This window comes from Fusarium oxysporum, chromosome XII, assembly GCF_013085055.1.
Source record: "Fusarium oxysporum Fo47 chromosome XII, complete sequence".
NCBI classification, from domain to species: domain Eukaryota; kingdom Fungi; phylum Ascomycota; class Sordariomycetes; order Hypocreales; family Nectriaceae; genus Fusarium; species Fusarium oxysporum.
Window position 1 is genome coordinate 1,934,827 of NC_072851.1, and position 21,313 is coordinate 1,956,139.

At 46.9% G+C, this 21,313-nt stretch overlaps 6 protein-coding genes across 6 annotated transcripts; 3 read left to right on the forward strand and 3 right to left on the reverse strand.

The window, feature by feature from the left end:
* Positions 1–201: 201 nt before the first annotated feature.
* On the reverse strand, positions 202–2,494 carry FOBCDRAFT_254732 (uncharacterized protein). Its single transcript, XM_054707905.2, has 5 exons — positions 2,362–2,494; positions 1,913–2,314; positions 1,432–1,866; positions 1,081–1,376; positions 202–1,027 (listed from the first exon to the last, which is right to left on the reverse strand). The coding sequence occupies exons 1-5, from the start codon at positions 2,481–2,483 to the stop codon at positions 261–263; spliced, it is 2,022 nt and encodes a 673-aa protein (XP_054563880.2). The 5' UTR covers positions 2,484–2,494; the 3' UTR covers positions 202–260.
* Positions 2,495–3,923: 1,429 nt separating this feature from the next.
* Positions 3,924–5,913, forward strand: FOBCDRAFT_254733 (fungal-specific transcription factor domain-containing protein; the record flags this gene model as incomplete). The annotated part of the gene is made up of 6 exons (XM_059611143.1): positions 3,924–3,998; positions 4,217–4,366; positions 4,417–4,603; positions 4,671–4,954; positions 5,004–5,246; positions 5,299–5,913. The coding sequence occupies 6 exons, from the start codon at positions 3,924–3,926 to the stop codon at positions 5,878–5,880; spliced, it is 1,521 nt and encodes a 506-aa protein (XP_059466447.1). The 3' UTR covers positions 5,881–5,913.
* A 543-nt stretch (positions 5,914–6,456) lies between these two features.
* Positions 6,457–7,473, forward strand: FOBCDRAFT_193797 (uncharacterized protein; the record flags this gene model as incomplete). The annotated part of the gene is made up of 5 exons (XM_059608758.1): positions 6,457–6,498; positions 6,549–6,707; positions 6,760–6,866; positions 6,899–7,230; positions 7,283–7,473. The coding sequence occupies 5 exons, from the start codon at positions 6,457–6,459 to the stop codon at positions 7,471–7,473; spliced, it is 831 nt and encodes a 276-aa protein (XP_059466448.1).
* A 5,486-nt stretch (positions 7,474–12,959) lies between these two features.
* Positions 12,960–13,951, reverse strand: FOBCDRAFT_234685 (uncharacterized protein). The gene has a single exon (XM_031194058.3). It carries the CDS (start codon positions 13,878–13,880, stop codon positions 13,317–13,319), a length of 564 nt encoding a protein of 187 aa, XP_031030679.2. The 5' UTR covers positions 13,881–13,951; the 3' UTR covers positions 12,960–13,316.
* A 2,733-nt stretch (positions 13,952–16,684) lies between these two features.
* FOBCDRAFT_172287 (RTA1 like protein-domain-containing protein) lies at positions 16,685–17,829 on the reverse strand (the record flags this gene model as incomplete). The annotated part of the gene is made up of 3 exons (XM_031194059.3): positions 16,685–16,846; positions 16,896–16,981; positions 17,042–17,829. The coding sequence occupies 3 exons, from the start codon at positions 17,827–17,829 to the stop codon at positions 16,776–16,778; spliced, it is 945 nt and encodes a 314-aa protein (XP_031030680.2). The 3' UTR covers positions 16,685–16,775.
* A 564-nt stretch (positions 17,830–18,393) lies between these two features.
* FOBCDRAFT_234688 (uncharacterized protein) lies at positions 18,394–20,412 on the forward strand. Its single transcript, XM_031194060.3, has 2 exons — positions 18,394–18,518; positions 18,566–20,412. Exons 1-2 carry the CDS (start codon positions 18,445–18,447, stop codon positions 20,220–20,222), a joined length of 1,731 nt encoding a protein of 576 aa, XP_031030681.2. The 5' UTR covers positions 18,394–18,444; the 3' UTR covers positions 20,223–20,412.
* Positions 20,413–21,313: the final 901 nt, after the last annotated feature.

Genomic DNA, 21,313 nt, shown 5'->3' on the forward strand with positions numbered 1-21,313 from the left:
ACCGGGTAGGCTAGATCACGTTCTATCCTTGGTGTGAAAATTAGTGAAGTAGGCGGTAAGTTTAATATTGTAGCTACTTATCGTAAAAGTCGAATATGTTGACAAAGGTGGCTTTGCTTGATCGATCGCCAGAATCAGGACTTTTGGTTCCGATTGTAAGATGCAGACGTTGGAGCAAAGGTAACGAATGGAGATACAGTGCTAGGACAGAAATACAGGTTGCTACATACTACTACTTTACAAAATCAGGTCTCGTGAGGCTAATGAGGCTGTATGAATATGCCCGGCTCACTCCATGACAGCAACCCAACCTCAAAATATCTCGAGCTCATGAAATCGTCATCTAACATGAGATCAAGCTCCTCATCCATTTGCGGGATGAACGAGCTCATGTCTTCGGGCTGCCCCACGGTCTGGGTATCCATATCAATGTACTCCGACAACGGCGGTTCCATTCTTCCATCGGAGAATAACGTGGATCTGTTCAGCTGGTCTTCGATCCAGGAGAGGCCCGAGATAGAGATATTGTCTGGCATGGCCACAGATATCATGTCGGGATTTGTTTGCGTCAGTTCGGCTTTCAGTCGCGCTAGAATGGCGGAGAGGAGACGAGATTGAGCTAAGACAGCGTTGTTCTGTGGATCAGAGTGGCCCATTGACTTGGCTGCAATGACGTATGCAGACGTAACTTGAGTAATCGTATTAATAGCTTCGTTCTTCGAGATTGATGACTCGTCAATATCTTGTCTTAATAGCTTTGGGATCATCATGGCTGAATAGGCGATCATCAGGTGAGCTGTATCCCAAAGGTAGTAGATGATGTCCAACTCTCCCATTTCGATAGCCTGTCGCAGTACGCTCAATGCGCTACAGTAACAAATTCGAGCTGTATGAGTGATGAGATCATGTGGCGTAGATCTGTTTTCTGAGACGAGCATTCGATGTAGAAATACCGAGTTGAAGTAAAGGCGCATGTAATCTCTAAAGAGGTAGATCAGAGATGTTTGGAAAGGCTCCGGGTTGGGAACTGGATAATGTTAGGCATGGTTCTCCAGGCTCCTGAGGTGCTTACTATCTTACACGTAGCGAATGTAGCCTGCCAGTAGTCTCCCCATGCAGCAATCCTGTTATTAAAGTCATCCATATCTTTCTGAAACGTCTCGAAATCGAGTGATGACGGAGAAACACGAGAGTCGACACGAGTTCTCATCATGCTCTCATAAACCTTGCTGGCAATGCCTGTCAACTCATGGCCACCAACTGCCTTGCCGTCTCCCAGTGGATATGTCCATTCTGTCATGGTCATCCACTGTCTTGAGGCTACATGCTCAAGAACGACGGTGGTTGACAGTGGTCGGTCGGTAAAATAGCTCGATCTGCCAATTGTAAGCCCATGCTTTGTATGACCCTCAGTTTTTGTCATGGACCTACGTTCTATCGATGTTCCCCAGTGCCAGCCATACGCGATCTTTGTCTCTCCTTTGCCGCACTTGCAGCTGTCCCAAGTCCTGGAGTCCTTGTATGTCATAAGAGACACTTCGTCTTGTCATATTCCATTCCGCTGAAGCCGCCATCCGGAGCGCAAACCCAATCAGGGTATAGCCCCTGGTGTCATTCGCATCTTTCCAATGATACATGCAGATTATAGCCCAGATGTTCTCGATTGCTGAGTCACATGCAAGTAAAGCTTGGCCAAGGAGAACTTCAGCATGATCTCGTATAGGCTTATGAGACTCTGGTTGGAAGATTCGTGATGAAATTGTAAGTATCATGGTTAACAGGAGACTTGACCTGTGCCTTGTGTATGAGAAAGTGTAGAGAATGGGATCGAGTAGTCCAACGAGGCAATTGAAGTGCTTGAAGAACCTGCGAAGATCAGTTGATATCACATGGCATGGATTGAAATACATACCCCTCATACAAATTCTGCGCAGAGGGTCGACTAATGAGTCCCATATCAACAGGATCATGCTTCCTCGGTGGATTCACTACTTCGGGTAAATTATGCTGGAGGAGCATATCCATGGAGCGTCCGGCCTCTCCTTCAACCGATCGGTCTGAATTCAGAGCCGCACCTAGTGACAACCCTCGTGTATCCTGGTAATTTGCAACAAAGGATGCCGGTGTAAATGGCGACTGATCAGATCTGGAAGACGCGGAGACTGACTCAGGAGCTCGATTCTGATATGAATTCCTCCGGTTTGGTAGATCAGGGGCCTGGAATACTTGGGTATCTGAGAAGCGCTGTGACCCTGAGGACCCAGAAGCCAATCCATCCTCCATTGGCTCTTCTATAGGACGTGCTCGGTCTTCTCTATGGCAATTGTCAACTACATCACTTGAACGCATAGTTTCGCTTACCTTCTCCCCGAGACATCTCTCCTCCACAGACCCCTGCGGTGTGACTCAAATACACACTGTCTTCTCAGTCTCTGACACCGATCGCATACAACAGCTGCCGGATCCGAAGTCACACACTTCATTTTTGACCGTCGACATGACGTACAAGCGACTCCGTGAGGTCTATACCCCTGTCAGCTCTCCTGTTTCATCCCCTTCAAGTATCACTTACCGTCGTTGCGTTTGCAGCGCACCATGGTCAGCCATAGCCAAAAAGGATTTCCAAAAAATCTCATATTCTCAAAACGAATTTTCGTATTTGCGTTTTTGCTGACAAGTCGATTTAAAGGGATCCAAGCATCTTGCGTAACACAGTTATTTGCGGCGTAAGTTGCGGGCATTGCGGCGATTGCACATCACGCTAAGCCCTGCCACGCTCAGCTAAGCGGCATTTCCAGCTGATTAGTGAACAAAAACCGCTCGAAGTTATGCAATTTGGCCGTTTTCCCTTCAGCGGAGTGATTTTGTGATTATTCCTCGCGACGTCATTATGTACGCCTGCCATGATTTTGAGACTGAGGGGATCGCGATCGTAGGTATTGTATTTGTCAGTGGCCAAGGCAGATGCATTCGCAACACCACCGATGAGGCGCGTTCGGGCAACTTATTACATCGTGCCGCGGCCATGTTATATGTAATTTTATCGTCCGAGTCGCTAGGTCTTGGCAGTCGAGTCACTGTCAATGCTGCTTTGGAAGGTGAGGAATCATCGAGGCATCAGTAATCAACCACCGTGGCAAGCAAACTGCATCGAGATGAAGGGTATAAAATGATAAATGAGGAGAGGATCGCTTTGCCGTGCAGATGCACTCTTTTTGATACAGAAGCATTCCTCGTTGATAATCATTCCGCCTTTCTCTTGACACATTTGACAAGGGTGATCTGCCAATCATAATATTGCTAGTGCGCGCCAGCAAGATTTATTGGTTGATTGGACTTAGCCGACCGGTGTCTTAACTTCGGCCACTCCACCAAGACACCGTGGCAAGGGTTATGTGCTTATCTTATCTGTTATCTGTTATCTTATCTTGGGGCTTTTTCCTCTTTGAAATTGTGAGGAGTAATTTGAAAGCGTAACGTCATGTCTTGGGCTTTCGAATAAGTCTTATAGCAGGTAAGTCATAAACCTGTTTAACAATGGAATAAGTTAACTGGGATATGGGTCTAATTTGCACCAGCTTGTGACTGCATAAAAGAGTCCATGTTTTGAGACAATGATGTTTGAAGACGCAAGATTGTGACCATATTGGATGTAATTTGTTTTGTGTATCTAAGTGTTTCTCTGGATGGACAAAAGGCCCTTAATAAACAACAATCCTTCGAGCTACTCTGAAGGTAATATCAGTTTATATGTCCTAGAGGCTAGATAGTAATAAACATAGAATAAATTACCAAATAGCCTGATTGCATACTTACCCTACAAAGTGACGACAAATGTATTGTTCTAAAGATAGATATGCACTAGTCAGATAATAGCTTAGTTTCGACTTCCCCACAATATTTAGTAATCGCCTCGCAAAAAGATGCTTGAATCAAGGACTGAGTATAGCCGGCATATTACCGACTTTATCCTGTCTGTGGCTGCTTACTTGATGTTGGTAATCGGGGGAACGCATCATTCTTGGCGGAGATTCTCATATTATTTCCCTCATGCCATGTAGATATCCACGAGGGATTCACAGTGGAAAGTTTTTGCGAGCAACATTGTGTCGTATCTCTGCCCTATCGAAATGCCATCTCTAGGTTGCGGAACCTGTCGAGGTTTGCCTTGTCTGACCCTTGCAAATAGCTTTCAGGCTACTAACATTATTGATAGCTCGTAAGGTGCGCTGTGACCAAGCTTATCCAAAATGCAATCGATGCATCAAAGCAGGACGCCACTGTAAAGGCTACGGCATGCAGTTGTCTTGGCCACGTCGGAATGATACACGACGGGCTATGGTTGGTCCTAGACCGCGCCTTAAGGGTAGACAGTCTGAGCATCGATTGGTGAATACTACCTTTACAGATATAAAGCTGCACGATGTAGTATCTACGTCGGATAAGACTTATGGAGTACACATGCTGGGGCTGCCTGAGGTTCCCTTTGGTTCCCCTGATGCTAGCCCTCTTGAGGCATCAGGGCCACTCTCATTGATCAACGGGCCGGCAGTGGGACCCATAGCTCGACTCAATCCAGCCGATCAGAGTTCCTTTCAGTACTGTAAGTCTAATCGCCTGGCTGATCACCTGCATGTTGCTTGCGAATAGCTTCCACTTACCCTAGCCAGTCATGCAGACAGCCTCATACTCCATCACGTCGTTTGGTCATGATGCTCCAAGAGTCCGGGAACTGCTGATCCAGATAGCCCTGTCGGACTTGTCGCCTTCATCAACAGCAGTTCTCAAATCTGCTCTAGCACTCGCATCCTTCCATCGCGGCAACCCACTTCAAGCAACGGCCCAGTATAAAGTAGCCGCCCTGCGAAAACTAGCAGAGTCAACACAAGGCCGCATCAGTGTTACCGATTCAGCCTGCCATATCGCAGCAGGCATGATTTTAAGTACACTAGAGGTACGGGCCGCAACCTATCGTAGAAGCGATACACTGACTCCTGCATTAGATCCAGCAGAACTCCATGAAGTCAAGTCATTGGCTATGGTATGCTTGTGGCGCTGCCAAGATCGTCAAGACAGCTGGGCTAGATGTAGATAACTTGGACCATGACACCGCTGCTCTTGTGGGCTGGGTACACTATTATAATACGCTATCTAGGTTCAGTTTGCGCCACTGGCAGCCACATGTCACTCTGGATGCTGACGGAGCTGCTGATTCGTTTCATCCAGTTGTATGCGGTAACGGACAGGTATGCACCCTCCGCTACCGAGCGGAGCTAGCTAACAGGATATTTCTTGAAGCCCGAAAGTCTTACAGGAGCGCCGCATGAGATATTATACCTTCTGTCAGAAGCTTTCAACGCCGTGACAGTGCCTTCCGACCCACGTTATGAAACGAAGGCTCATAGAAGCCATCTTCAAATACTAGATTGGAAGCTGCGCAACCTTGAGAAGAAGGTACCGGACAACAACGCTTCTGCTGATACAACGCATCCAGCATTTGATCTGGTGGTCGAGCTGTACCGTTTATCTACTCTGATCTATCTCAGGCGAGCTTCCGCAGGAATCCTCCCACTAGATCAAAAGTTCACAACATGGGTCGGACAAGCATTTGAATTGCTTGGACAACTACCTGCCTGCCAATGGCCATTTCCTTTACTCATCTTTGGCTGTGAGGCAGAAAGCGATAGGCAAAGGATGGTCGTTCTGGAAGTCATGGACAGGACGATTGAGAACATGCAGTATCGAAATATTGCGACTGTTAAAAGAGTCATCGAGACGGTCTGGGTGCAAAAGGACTTGTATACGGAAGATATGAATTATGTTCGGAAGTTGGGGGTTATTCTGAGCTCGACTCATAAGTCGGTACCAGCGTTTATATAAAACAAAGGCATTAAATCCAAAACATCTAAACTATACCCTCCAACAACAGTTGAACCACAGAACTCAGTGAGTTGACATGTGGATTATTACTTGCATACATGCCACCAGCAGCTGAGGTTTGGGGCGCTCTTGTTGGCAATATTGTAAGCGGACTCGGGTTAGAAATCTTCCCAAGCTTGCAAAGAGTTGCAGAGTCAGAACGGAGCTGGGAAGACTTGAGAAAAGATTTATAATGCGTTTTTGGTTATACTTCTTCAAATGCTGATTACAGCTGTAAGCCCACGATAAATGCGACCTCGGCGAATGTGGCTGACGGAAGGCGTTTGGTGCAGGGCAACTTTTTGCGAGCGCCCCACTATAAACCTCCACCAACTCGCTGACCAAGAGGCGCATCGCGGGCAGGGTCAATCCGAATTACAAAGCACCAATAGCATTTCATGAGTGACACTGTAACTCAAGAACAATATATATATGGCTGTAGTGTTCGCCATGGATTTAAGATTTCATGTTAGAGACAAATAAGTTTCCTTCAACATTACATCACTTCAATCCACCTACACTCAAATAAACATCACAATGCCATCTTATCTTATCACCGGAACATCCCGAGGCCTCGGTGTAAGTCTCACAGATTTAACTTCCTGACTACAACATTAACAATTCTTTAGTTCGAGTTCGTTCGTCAATTGTCTGCTGACTCAAGCAACACCGTCATTGGTTTCGTCCGCAACAAAAAGGCAACTGAAGAGAAGATTCAGCGTGAATTATCTGGACGATCCAACATTCATACCATCCAAGGCGAGATCCAAAACCTTGAGTCGGTAAAGGTATGCAACCAATTTGCCTCTTCACCAAAATTCACGCTGACCACAGGAGTAGAACTTGGTCAAAGAGGTAGCCAAGATCACTGGCGGCAGCCTTGACTATATCATCGCCAACGCTGCCCTTCAATCCGAGTGGTCTGCCCATAACCCCATCGGCGTTCTGTAAGTTCACTCCCATGCTCTGTACATCTCAGTTGCTTACAGTTCAGGGGCGAGGAACCTGAGAGACTTGAAGAAGACATGCTCGAGTCCTTCAAGATCAACACTCTTGGAAACATCCACCTGTTCAACCTAGCCCTCCCACTCATCCGCAAGGGCCAAGCTAAGAAAATCATCGCCATCTCGTCAGGCATGGCCGATCCCGAGTTTATTACAAATTTCTCCATCACTGACGGGGCCCCTTACACCATTAGCAAGGGCGCACTTAATATCGCCGTTGCCAAGTTCGATGCCCAGTATAGGAAGGAGGGTATCTTGTTCATGGCTGTCTCTCCTGGTCTTGTTGCCACCCAGGACACGTCCAACTGTATGTCTATGGTATCAATGACTCCTTTACTTCAAATGCTGATGAGAAACAGACACTGAAGAGCAGCTTCAGGGAGTTCGTAACATGGTTGCTGCTTTCAAAGGCTACGCGCCTGATTGGGAGGGTGCCATTTCTCCCGAAGAATCTGCCACAGCAGTCCTTTCTGTCATCAACAAGGCCAGTATTGAGGCGGGTAACGGAGGTTCTTTCGTCTCGCACTACGGAAATAAACAGTGGCTTTAAATCCGGAAACTGGTATCCTGGCAGATACGAATGGCTCAAAAGGGGGTCATTCAGCTCCGGGCTTCTGGCGAGACCTATCTAGGCTGGGATGTTGCGCAGTGGCGCAAACCCGCTATCGATATTCCTGGAAGCTCGCATTCCAACCTGGAAGTGGAAATATATGTAGATGACCTGCAGTAAAGTTGGAAATAGCAATGGGATAAACCGTATTGAGCTGCCTTTTAGTCATCCGCTGCCCTGCAATTAATGCGCTGCCCACTCGCCAGTAGTTATCCGCGTACATCTCAAATATGACAATGGACCGAGTAAAGAGTCGTTAGAGATAAGCGAAAGGCCTAGCGACTCAGCAGCCCTGAGTCAGTGCCAAGATGGGATGGCCCCGATTCCCTCTCAGATAGTTAGCAAAGGCAAAGTGGAACCTCGGCCACGTCTGAAGGCTGGATAACTTGAACAATGCCATTAAGAGTGACGAAAGCCCTGGTAAGCCCCCCCCGCGAACTAAATACGAGGCGAACCGCGGCCAGAAAGCCGCCTGCATTAGTTCTTAAGGGCCAAGAGCCTCGACAGATGAAAAGGATGAGCTGTCACCTGCAGAGGCAACAAGCCCACACGAAGCTACTGCAGGTTTCAAAGCTTGGTCACAATCCTGGCGAGATGACTAGATGGGATTCCGTTGATCGTGGATAGGGGCTGCAGCACGACGGGAACGCCCACTTTCCGTATTCCGAAGAAGTCTAGGTGTCTCGATGAGAGATAAGTGGCCACGTTGCACGAAGTCATCGATCAACAATACCATAATCCCAAAGTTGGGTAGTTTTTACAGTCCGAAGTGATCTACTTATCTCTATGGTTCGTAAATATACTGATGAAACAAATCAATAGAACAATCAATAAATGCCTCAATTTGCCTCAGTACCCAACAATGACATGGGATACTTTTGTCACAGCTATCGAGATCCCCATCATGCAGCCATGGTGCCTAATCTAATGCGGGTCATCAACAATAGTGTTGCGATCGTGGCTCCAACTACCGGTAGCACCCAGGTTCCCAGCGTCAGTATTGCCCTTGCAAACCAATGCACTCCCATGAAAAGTTACAAATATCGCATGCAACTTCATGGCCTTTATCACTCCGGTCACCTCGAATACGCGTCTGCCGCTCCCAGGCTGAAATAACGAGACTCGTGAGTGGGGAACAGCGCAGGGTTGCGGTCACGTCAGAGTTTAATTTTTGACTTGACAGGGACAGTATGATTCAGGCACTAACGCTAGGGAGATGAATCTCCGCGACCGCCTGGCGCACGGTTGACAGGGGGAGTAATACCGCTGAAAGGGTGTAGGAGCGTAGAGTTTAGGATTGGTCACATGAAGGTGGAAGCGACATGCTTCTGGTCAGTCTCATATCATAGTTTACGATTTCATGTTTGCTTCTAGCAAAACACAACATTGCAAATAAGTGGGAGAAAAATGATAGAACAACGTCACTAAAAAGTCAACACCGGGACTTTGTTTTTCGACCCTTATCCCTTGCGCCTATATCAGTCCGGCAAGATGTCCGACAACACCGAGAACCCGAAAGGTCTGAAAAGCCTGCCCTAATTGATACACTTACACTGTTACTGAGAACTATTAGAAGATACAGAAGATATGAGTATTAAGGCTAATGAGGAGGCTAAAGAGTATCTAAGCTACTTAGAGGCTGAAGTCCAGAGACTTAAATACGAAGAGGAGCGGGATCAGTTGATTTCGGAGCTGACTGAACGAAATGAGTTTCTGGAAAAGGAGATACAACGGCTGAAGGAACAGATCAAGAATTCGAGCGATGGAAAGGAACAGGAGACTAAGAAATAAGTGGCCTTATTGAATTATAAATCACTTTGTTACATGTAACTTTTAGCTGTAAGCTACCGCTGCTACTTTTACGCTTTGCAAAATAGGCTGCGCTAAGAGGTTCAAGAGTTGCGGATAACTTCCTCCCTAGGCTGAAATGCAGCTAATCTCCTTAGTACCATTAGGTAGAGATGAAAATCGAACCTATAGCACATGGCTGGCTAGCTGGATCAGAAACGTAACCGATGCTCTCCTGATATTAGGAGCATGACTTGAGACTTTAAGGACGGTTTCTCAGTGCTCGAAGAATGCTGGGCTCTAGAGAGGCCGTGCAGTCCACGATTATGCAATCTTTGCTTACAAGGTCGAATCCTCCAACACCCACGAGCGGGATGATTATCGTTTACTGTATTCTGAGTTTAGACATGGAGATTTAGAGTTTACTGTGAAGCGCACCTATGACAGATAGCACGTCTAGGTGGTGTCAAAGAGCGTCTGACGTGAGGATCAGATATTGTAGGGTGGATGTTAATTCCCGCGTCATACGTATCTTTACATCCAAGACATCCCTCAAGCAGGATGGTCGATCAAGCAGAGCATGTTTCTGTATTGGCCCGGTATTCAAAACCATGTCATCTCTTATGTCGATAATCGAACCTTGGATCATTTTGTACGCGAAGGCTGGGAGCGACGTCTCCGGAGAATAGAATACTTCTGACACGAAGACCCGCTAGCACCATACTTTCACGTCAGGCGTTCTTTGACGCCCTGGGCCCCCTAAACCAAATTAGAATACGAGATGTGCTGTCTGAAGAGCAGCGCCACGCCATAGCGTCGCGCGTATAGTCATTGGTGTGGATGGAGGTCTGAGCACTGAACTCCACAAAATGGATTATTGAACTGTTGTGCCTGGCTACGGCCTGGAGCTAACGAAGCCACTTCTCAAAGCGATTGCTAACTTCACAGAAGCCCTAATCTTGGACTCAGGCATATAAATGATTAGCTATGCAGAGAGGGACATTGAGGGTATGATCAGTGGATATCAGACATGACCGTAAGTAACGCCCAATGGTGAGATTGCCTCCTGTACTTATAGAGCGGGTGAAGAATCTAGGATACCCCCTTGACATTGACTCCTCCTAAATTCGAGTACGGAAGTTGCTGCACTCCGTACGCATCTGCATTCAAAACCATTTATCTTGCCTCCAGAAGTACATCGGAACGATTCAAAACCCTACCTCCCACCGAGGGCAGAACGATCATATACACAGGACTGAACTCGCCTCGGTTGCCTTCGGCATCTTGATCAAGGTTGATGCTTTCTTGCCAGCCGTTCGAACGCTACAAAAAGCCAGGCCTGTCGCAATCCTACCAGCATCGAGTTCCCCGATCCTCTCGAGAATGAAAGCGAAACATGATCCTTCTCCTCCATCACAGCTGCTGATATGTCGGAAAAAGAACCTGGCAGTCCCTCGACGACAAGTTCTAACAGATGTTAACATGTTGCCCAACACGCTGCTACCCGCGTCAAGCTTGACCGGAACGCAGAACGTCGACCCCGACCAAAAAGACACAAGAGAACCATCGGAACCCGGGATAATATCCAGGTCTGGTGTGCAACCGGAGCGAGAACTGGTGCACTAAGGTGATGAGATGTAGCTCCAGGCCTTGCAAGACCGGGCCTCTGTCACAGATCTATCGTTAATCAGCGGAGCGCAAGTTACCCAGTGTTCCCTACAGGCTCTCGTAAGTAACCTTGCAGAGTGTGAGCTCACAACCATTCGAGAACAATTCGTCTCGGCATTCTTCCGAACATGGGAACTCCTCTGTACAGTAAAGGAACTACTATCTGCCTCGATTAAGAGGTTCGAGGCTGCTTAGTACTCTGAAGCATCCAGGAGACGAATGATACAGATTCAGGGTTGTTGAGCTATTAGGGCTTTATATTTAAACCATTCATAACTTATTTAAAGCTTTCATTGAATTAAAAGCCTAGCCCTAATTATTATCAAGTCTTTAATTAACTTTACTACTAAATGCTACTAGCCTATTTCGCCTTTTTATTCTTATAACTCTTTAAAAGTATAACTATCTTATTTAATAGCTTATCTTATATAAGAATAATTTATCCTTTCTTATAGGTTTATTATTTTATATAATTTATATATATTTTTATATATTTTAAGCTAAGTTATTTTAGAAATAAAAGTTCGATAAGTCTTATTTAATATATTATTAAAAATAAGTATTAAAATATCTAGCTTTTTAATTAACTGTTATTTCTTTAGGTAGTAATAAGGGTAAGAAATATATTACTGATATATATTTATTGTTTTATTACCCTTATATTAGGGCTAAAGCCTCTTTTAACCTCTTAACCTTATCACCGAACTCTCAGGGTTTGGCTAGAGTCTTAAAGTCCGAGCCTAGATCAACTCACCCTGCTACCGTTGAACTCCTTTCTGAGATGTGAGGTACGTGAGACTTTACCCATGTTGTCTGCATTTCTGCCCCATAACGTCAGGTGCCTGTGTACTGCGCAGCAGTATGAGATGTTCAACTCGCTTTCACCTCCCTGTAGTTAAGGGAACCACCCGTGTCGGCACGGAAGTAGCATAACTTTGGAAATGTCAAATAGTTCCTTCACAGCCCGCGGGGAGTAGCTAGCCAATTTGCACATGTGATACAAATACCTCGCGTGTCAGATCACGTCCAAGCAGATGCAAGTGTTCTGTGCTATTCAATCAAAGGAACCTCTTGGTGGTAGGTAACTGGTTCGGGAATCGGGAGACAACCTACCGTGGCGACCTGTCGCGGCTCACTAACGGAATACCCAACTGGGTCAAGGAGAACGTCCTTGTAGAAACTGAACCTAAGACGCGTGGTTTCGTCATAGAAGGTTGAGTTCTGATCATAAAACATCTTTTCCAGCTGGAATGCTTGATGGACTGGTGGCTCTGACCTCGGGCCTGGATAACACGTCTGTACCCAGGCTTGAACAGCCTTGTGATGCTCTGTCGTTGCAAGCAAAGGAGTCACTCCGCTCCCTGGAACGAATAGTTGACCTGTCTGAGAATCGCAAGGCGCTTCGCGCATCAATCTTGAGCTCCTCGCCTCCATTTCCACGGGTCATATCTGAGCGAGCTCGTCTTCATAGAGGAGAGGTATAAAGAATATACCCTCCAAAAAAGGCGAAACGTCTCGGAAACCTGATGAGAAGCTTATAAATTGGGAGAAGTATGCCCCTATAGCATCAATCATAAACGTGCTGATAGAAAGCTAAAGACCCTCTGACGTCACTACTGATATCGAGCTCCAAAACTGGGTAGAAAAAAGGCCTTGAGGTCTTGGTATAAGAACCAAGGGCTGTCTGGATGAGATATACTATCAGCGGAGGAAATATCTTGAGTCAGGAATACCAGCTCAGAAGACTCGACCGTTTTTACATTTGCTTTTCAACTTGAAGGGCCAGTGGATAAAATACAGTGCTTAAAATAACGGGCTGTAGATTAGAAAAGCATATTTAGAGTCGTTCTATACTTGGTACCTTTCGCTACGTGGTGCTTGGGGTCCTACAACCTTAACCTCCTTCGTTGAAATGAGTCATATGATCTAGGCAGCCACGATCACCCTCATTGCATTAATGGTCTCAATGGTAGAGTAAACGGTAATATCATTCAAGCTATGTAAGATCTATAGATAAGTGTAGTCGCTGTTATACCGCGGCTATGTCGACTATATAACGAATGTCTCGAAGAAGAAATTTTATCCGAACCGCCAAAGACGAGCCACCAAGTGGCAGCTCCCTCCCCACTAGCTCAATGTGCAGTGGCGATAGCGCGTATGCAGTGACAAATGAAGACATTAAATAATTAAGGAGTGTCGTGTAGCGTCATGATCCATCATAGCCTTGCCGGAGGCAACACCTGTCACTTTGGACTACTGCCAGAAGTGACCAGGTCAGAGGTAAGAACATGAACCTCTGAGGCTGTCGAATGAGAGGTATAGATCTCTTAAGCCTTGTAGTCCTTGCCTTCCTTGTGGCCACCACCGGGCTTGTGGTAAGTGGGATAAGGCTGCTTGGTGACAGTCTTGGTAACAGTCTCGGTCTTGTACTTGGTGATGGCAGGCTTCCACTTGTACTTGGTAACCGTGTCGGTTTCTGTCTTTGTCTTTGTGACGGGAGGCTTCCACTTTGTGATAGTGTCGGTCTGAGTCTTGGTGACATACTTGGTGACGGGAGGCTTCCACTTGGTAACGGTGTCGGTCTCGGTCTTGGTGACGTACTTTGTCACGGGGGGCTTCCACTTTGTGACATACTTGGTCTTGGTGACGGGAGGCTTCCACTTGTACTTTGTGACGGTCTCGGTCTCGTACTTGGTGACGGGGTACTTCTTGGTGACAGTCTCGGTCTTGGTGATCGGGGGCTTGTAGATGGGCTTGGTGACGGTGTGGGTAACTGTTGCGGTCACGGTCTTGGTCTTGGGGGGAGGTGGGTAATGGTCGTTGTTGGGGTTGGGACTGGCGAAGACTAGAGGGATTGAGATGAGAGGAGCGATGAAGGTTGAGAACTTCATGTTGGCGAATGGAGCGAAGGTATGATGGAGATTTAGTGATGCTCTTGAAAGAGTGGTGAGGAGAGTTGAGCCAGTGGTTGAGCCTGAGCGAGTCTTGGAATGAGGAGATCACAAGTCCTCTTTATACAAGTCGTCTCCATAATAGGCCGTCCACTTCTGCTGTCCAACGTCTCTCGATGAGTTGCTCAATTACTACATATTGCGAGATGCACATGCTCAATCGTATCATCACCCAAGTTGGTCTCATCTTCTCACCAACACCCAACCTCAATCCCGCTCGGCCGAATATTGAAAGCTCTTGTTGAGTTGTTCAATATTTTCACCTTCACCTGCCAATCATAACAATCATCTTCAGCCATAAGCTCGTATCTGCCGGTCAGCTCGTGTTTATGCAGCCATGAACAAGTATCAATGCAGGTCGACACCCTTTATTGAAGCAAGCGGGACGGGAATATGGTTAAGCTCATCTGTTGTGGCGATTTTGTTATAAGTCAGCTTACCAGTTGACCGTTGTGTTTGGAGGGTTGCTTCGCATATCAGGCTATCTTATCAGAGCGTCTCATTCGACGAGTGAAAGAATCAAGCTCTGTACTATTTCAACAGTTTGCACTATCGCAGGCTTGAACTGACGTGAACTGCACACCCGATTGCGTGATCGATACGCTTATCTACACGGGACGCTTTGACATCGTATTCACAATGCTGAAACTGTAGTCTAAATGCCAATATGCCCAGTGACTACCGTTTTTACCGGTTTGCGGGGGATTTACAGGTACCGGGCCTTTAACGCGGAGGTGGTGGCTACACCACGTTACGCTCTAAGTGCTAAGAATAACAACAGCCATTTACCGGGCCAGCTGAATTCACGACCCACGACCCACACACTCCTCAAGTCCATATTTTGGCACGTTATTTTCCGAGACACATCTGTAGAGTTTTCCGCTTTGATGACATTCCCAAAATCTTGTTTTGACAGCGTTACCTTGAAGGATGCAAGCTCACCTCCATCCCAGCCTTACGTGAGTGTCAGAAACAAACCAATAGGCCTGCACAGTCACAGTGATCCAGGCCGTGTAACACGTTGACCGGTCCTGTTGGGCTTACTCTGCATCTGCAAGCTTCAGGTCAAGCCCCGCGTTCCAAGAAAACTCACGCCAATAGACTGTGACTGCTGACAACCTGTTATATGGGGATAGAGGGGAGCTGTCAGATTGCGCAATCGCAGGGGTGTAGTGATTGGCCCGTGGAGACAAGGTACCTGAGCCTACTGATGACCGATCAGGGCGATCAGAGAAAAGTCGATGACGCTAAAACGTAGCGACAACAACGTTTTGTTAGTGGTGGTTGCAGTTATACATTTGACTATGTCGGTGATGAATCATAGAAGGTGCCGGATATAACCTTCTGCTTTGAGGCAACAATGCATGAGAAGAGTAATGTCGTGAGAAATGATTTCTATCCTTGTGTCGTGATGTTACCATCTGCGTGAGATATTGCTGGGCTTACTTTGGGCAGCCTTGCTGGCAATAATGGTATCGGCTGCATCAATAGCCTTGACGTTGTGTGATAAATGTGATTGAGATACCAATTGGCTCGCAGTGGAAACCCAGTGAAGCAATTCATTGGTATAGCCAATTTGGTGATCAACAGAGGCGTTTTCGGCTGCATAAGATTGAAATGAACTGATGTGTTCACCTAGTGGCTACCTTGGCAACCTGCAGCCTTCTTTTAAAACTGGACATTTATTTTCAGCTGTTGATAAGAACTCTTCAAAATGACGTTTTGTCAATCTTGCGAGATAACGCTAATTCTTGCATCAATGGAACTTGCAAGTGATGATTCGGCGATGGATAGAAGAGGATCCATAGTCAGATGCCAACCAGCATATTCGTTGTTCACAGGCAGCGATATCAATGCATAATATTGGATTGTGTATCGATAAGATGATATGACGGCAATTTGTGACTAAGAGGTTGGTAGGCTTCATCCCAAGCGACGTAGCATTGCATTTTCCCCATAGGACTTTGTGCTTCACAGTGGCATGCTTCCTGCAGTGAGATGTATTACATTGGGCGTTTGGTTGGCTATTGCACTTGCCGTCGCAGAATGGTGTTATAAAAAGCTCTGAGATGGTTCGGGAGTGGCGGGATTAACAGAAACGTGCACTGGTAAGAACTGTTATTTCTTGTAAGCGTCATTGGTGAGATTGTCTGACTGCGGTTCCCCTCATCGACTTGGACGTGATAGAGCTCGCGAGCATGCCAAATGATATTTTCAGGACCATTTGAAGAGCTCCAAAAGGACATTTTGACTTGGATAGGTAAGGCTCAGCATTGCAGTCGGAATGAACTTCATCTGATAGTAGATGATTGCCATCAGCGGCAGAGAGCAGTACTGATCCTTGCAGCTTGGCGCATCAGATCACAACTCAGGTAATCCCAGCCATCAACGGTGACCAATCAAAGCTGCATTGACCTTCCGAGATCCCCGTAGACCGCTAATGCTCCCCGAATCTTGTTGTCTCCTGTTTGCAAAGCTTGTCTCCCCTCATAGTTGTTGAGACTACCGCAAGACCAAAATGAAGAGGCATTGCGGGTAAGTTGATCCTATAGACCTACACCTTTCAACACTAGCTACCCGAAAAGATCGAGTCACATGATTGGGATACATTTTGCCAGTAGCATATTGTCAAGTGCGCAGAGGATGCATTATTCATCGCAAGGTAAGTGAATATTTATTACAAAGGAAATATAAATGTTGTATCAAGTGGCAATACTCTGCAATGATTTATCACACCCTATTATAGCCAATCGCGCTTTTGCAACTCGTTATGTATGCAACTGAATGAATCCCTCCAATTCCTTAAATATCCATCACTCGTGCTTCTCCAGCCAATTATTTCGACCCCTTAAATCCCACTCGTGATTCAGAGACAACAGACAGTTCCGTAAATGAGCTTTCAGCATCTAGAAGTTGTTAGTTTCGGAGGTCACTTTGTCCTTTGACATATCTTACCAAGCTTAGGGGTCTGATCGACAAACCACGGGAAGAAATATCCAGGATGTAGAATGGTCTGCGACAAAGTCGCAATGAGAATCATGCTTCAGCCATGTTATTAGCAGTTCGTTTGGCCATAGTCTAGAGTTTAAGGCAGTACTCACACTGACTCAAAGATAATGAAAGGGATTTGCTCTCTCATGAGCTTATTGCCCCAACCGCCTCGCATCTCCGCAATGCGATACACGCAGCGAATATAAATCGCCAGAAACGCAGTCGTAAGTCCACCCAAGAACAATCTAAAGCGAAGAGTGCGCCAAGCCTGGAGGGAATTGCCCTCAAGAGGATTCGTAGTAAGGGCTCTCATTCTTCTGACGCAGAATAAAGTTGCAAGTATCGCAAAGATTGATAGCGTCACGACTTGAAAAGCTATACCCGCCATCATGATATTATTGCCCATTTCGATCCTATCTTTGTCCGTGCTGAAGTCAGAAGTCGCTGTGATACCACCGCCAACAGCTTGCAAAACCAACGATACAACATCCGCAGTGATGAAGATGATAGTATACCATTTTGGTTTCAGCACAGACCACTTGGCTCCAAAGAGCGCAACGATATGTTTTAGCATGAGATATACAGCCGCGCTGTTGAATGCAGGGCCAATAATCAGGCAGCAGATCTGCGCTTGGAAGGGTATCGCGTTGAATGGTTGAAAGTACATCCCCACGCGTCCGACATAGCCCAAGACTTGGGCTAAGCAGCCCAGACTGAGAACAATCGCATAGGCGCGGATGCGGAAGCGAATGCCGAGGACGATATTAGCAACGAATGCGATGCCGAATAGCACGGCTAAGAAAATGTTGCCGCCGAGATTAGGACGATAGCCATAGGTGGTAAGTTCGATAGGGCACTCTTTGGAGATGTGAGTGCAAATGAGCGGGTCTGAGGACATCGTGAGAAGTGATATCGTTGTTGACAAGATACGATAGAAGGAGGCGACGCAAAATGTTGTGTTGAATTGGAATTGAACATTCTTCGATTGAGATTTCACTGCTTGCTTATATATCAACCAGTTTCTTCGTTCTTCTACGCCCTTTGCGAAAATTCATCACATCTCGGTGTTTGATACGAATTATCTAACTATAGCCATCATCTCTGATTGGTCAAAAGACCGAGCGTCGAAGAAAACAGCAATCTCATCATGGTCTGAGGATCTGAAACGCGTCACCAAAATTAAGCATACGATAAAAGATTACGTCCCCCTCGTCAGGTCCAGTCTTATCAATTCTTGTTCCAATTGGTCAATCTTCTCAGGCACCAGATTGAAGAGAATCCTTCACCTCGGTCTTTGTCTCAGCCTCTTTCAGCATCGTAAGCCGGGATAATTCTAATTGGTCTACACTCGGCTCTGCCCCATTAATCGCTCGGTCTTTCAGTTTGCGCTAGCATCGTTTTGGCGATCATGACTCCCTGTCAGCCTCGTGGGGACGGGGGCTGATTTGCTGACGGTTTTAATAACGCCTTCGGTCTTTGCATTTTCTGTCTCCTCGGTCTTCAGCAAGCCAAGATGGTAGATGCGACTAAACCCAAGAGAACGAGGACCAACGTTAAGCAGTCCAAGTTTGGCTGTTTCACGTGCAAGTATGACACGTGTTCTCTCGTTGTTACTGCAATGCTGACTCGTTAAGGGCCCGGCGAATCAAGTGCGATGAAGGCAAGCCGGCTTGTCAACGGTGCTTAATTTCGAAGCGAGAATGCCAAGGGTATCCCCGAGGTGCATATCCAGACTCGGATAACACTGCATCGACGACTTTATCGCTTGTATCCGCCTCTTCTTCGCCCTCAGACTCCTCCTCGTCGCAATCACCCTCAGCAACAATCATCTCGACCTTGAGATCCCTCGCCTTTAACCCCTATACCCTCTCGAGTCCGTTCGTCGACCTCGGCTGTAAAGTCTTGGTCCAAAGTCCCCGTCGTGCAAGGAACAACGTTGAGCAAACATTCTGGTCCTGTACCGTCCCCCAACTAGCCCAATCTATCCCCTCAGTACGCGCCGCCATTGAGGCATTCGGCACATCCTACAGCGAATATGTCCTCAGAGGCACATCTCCACGGCCAGGCTTTGAAACCACAAAGCGTTACTCACAGGCCCTGAGGTTAGTGCAGCAAGACCTTGTCACCTTGCCGAATGGTCCCATTCCATGTGTCGTTGCCTGTCTGTTCCTTGGGTTTGTGGAGGCTTTGCAGCAGAGACTCAACAAGGCCCTTGTGCATCTCCAGGGTACTTTCTCCCTCATGATGTCACTGACTGATAAACAACTTCTTGCAGAGGTTGATACCGATAGTCTTGTGTTACTCTTGAAGAAGCTTGACCTCCATGTCGCTACATACGCCGTATCCCATCCCCCAAATCTTCCCATGAAACCATTTGTCATGGGTGAGGTACTACAGTCCTATCCACCAGATGGGTCACTGTTCAAGATTCTACACTCAAGCTACCATTTCACCGCCAAAGCCTTCCGGTACAAGTACACCAGTCGCCGCACGATTCCACCCGAACTTCTTATAGAACAGGGCCGACAGCTTGCCAATTTGAAGCAGTGGCTGTCACTCAACGAGATCCCAGCTACTTCTAATACCGGATCACACGAATCGCTCATCGTTCTACGATCTCAATGTCTCGCTGCTCTGGTCAACACCGCCACTATTCTCGAGCCACGTGAGACAGTCTACGATTGTTACGGCCCGGAATTTGAAGAAATCATCACATCAATTGGGGCATTGTTATTGAGCAAAAGCCTCCAAGGTGCGCCAAGACGCAAGAACTCGGACTGGCTACCGTCTTTCGTGCCTGAAATGGGCATAATTCACCCATTGTATTTCACAGCAAAGAAATACAGAAGCCCGTTCTGGCGTCGAAAGGCATTGAGCCTCATACTGAAAAGTGGAAAGGAAGGTCCATGGTGCGCTGAGACGGAAGGGTCCTTGATAGCAGCCCTCATCAACGCTGAAGAAGGGACTTTCGACAAGGAATCGCTTCGTTTGGGACATACACTGGATCAAAGTCCCGCTTGCATACCAGAGGAGAAAAGATTCAGCCACGTCTGGGCAAGTGATCCTGAAAGCGAAAATGGGGAGTGCACGTATAATACGAGAAAGAGATATACGAGAACCATGATTTATAGATGTCGGGATGTAGAAGCGTTTATGCGAGATAGAAAAGGGCAGATTCCAAGGGGCATTCCTTGGGTGGACCCTGAGCTTTGTGAGATTGATCATGAGTGGTGGATTGGACGGGAGGAGCCGTTGGAGATAATCTTTTCGGTTGGGGAAGTGGCAGCATGATCGCGGGAATTCTAGGAGGATTTCATCAATATTCATGGGAATGTTAGCGAGGCAGGGTTATAGAATAACGGCTGAATGTTGGGATTTATTGTCGAGATCGAACGCATGGTCAACAGCAGCTGAACAGTAGATGGCTATACCTCTAAGATAACATTTTTCCGTGCAAGCCCAACGCCGACCAAGAAATCCCACCTTCCTGGTCATTTACTCCTTAAGACAAGTTTCCTCCTTCTCATTCAAATTAGTAATAACCGAAGCCTCACAAAACACAAAACCAGCAGCTTCAAGGAACACCGCAGCACCAGCGGTCAGAACATCCACAGCAACAGCAGCCGTACCGCAGGCAAAGACCTCAGCCACAGCAGTGGTAGTAGCAGAAAGACGACACCGCTTACAAGCCTCGCTGCAATTTCCCTCATCGAGAAGAAGTCGTCCACGGCCCTGCCCGCCCTCGATAGCTTTGGCGGAGTCTTCGCGGGCTTGCTGGAGGGCAGCCTCATTGGCGGCGTTTTGGCGCTTGGTGGGGAGGGTGCCGGCCCAGGCGGGAGGTGGTGAGGATGGTGGTGATGATGATTGAGGCCTTCATGATGAAATGCTGGAGGAAGATTAGTCATGAGCTAAGAACGGATAAGATCTTTGTGGCTCGGTGGGGGTAAAGACATACTTGATTTAGAAAAGTTCAAGACCAGCTTGTTCTGAAGAGAATAGAATATGAAGTTAGGAGGAAGGGTTGTTGATGTTGCGATGTTGAGAAAGATGATGGGTTAGTGACAGCAATAGCAATGCTCTTTATACAGAAAGCAGTTGCCAGAGCCATCGACAGATAATCATTGGACAAGCTTGTAAGAACTCTATCTATGGCGCATGAAAACCAAGAAAAATGACGATTCCCAAATCATCCAGGAGTCAGACTGGCGAGTCATGGGATGCTCCAATATCGCGCTGCCTTGAAGGCCCTTCTGATAAGATCTTGAACATTCTGAGGCCTGGATCCTCCTTCACCAGTATCAACCCTCTAAAAGATGGTCCGTTTTCAAATCAATGTTTACTACAAAATCAGACTATTCACATTCTCTAACAGATCTGTGGAC

Coding starts and splice junctions, on each gene's coding strand:
- FOBCDRAFT_254732 (XM_054707905.2), bottom strand. CDS start 2,483: ATGAAGTGTGTGACTTCGGATCCGGCAGCTGTTGTATGCGATCGGTGT. Junction 1,377..1,431: donor CTGGGGAACATCGATAGAAC/GTAGGTCCATGA, acceptor TACAATTGGCAG/ATCGAGCTATTTTACCGACC. Junction 1,028..1,080: donor GCAGGCTACATTCGCTACGT/GTAAGATAGTAA, acceptor AACATTATCCAG/TTCCCAACCCGGAGCCTTTC.
- FOBCDRAFT_234685 (XM_031194058.3), bottom strand. CDS start 13,880: ATGAAGTTCTCAACCTTCATCGCTCCTCTCATCTCAATCCCTCTAGTC.
- FOBCDRAFT_234688 (XM_031194060.3), top strand. CDS start 18,445: ATGGTAGATGCGACTAAACCCAAGAGAACGAGGACCAACGTTAAGCAG. Junction 18,519..18,565: donor TTTGGCTGTTTCACGTGCAA/GTATGACACGTG, acceptor TGACTCGTTAAG/GGCCCGGCGAATCAAGTGCG.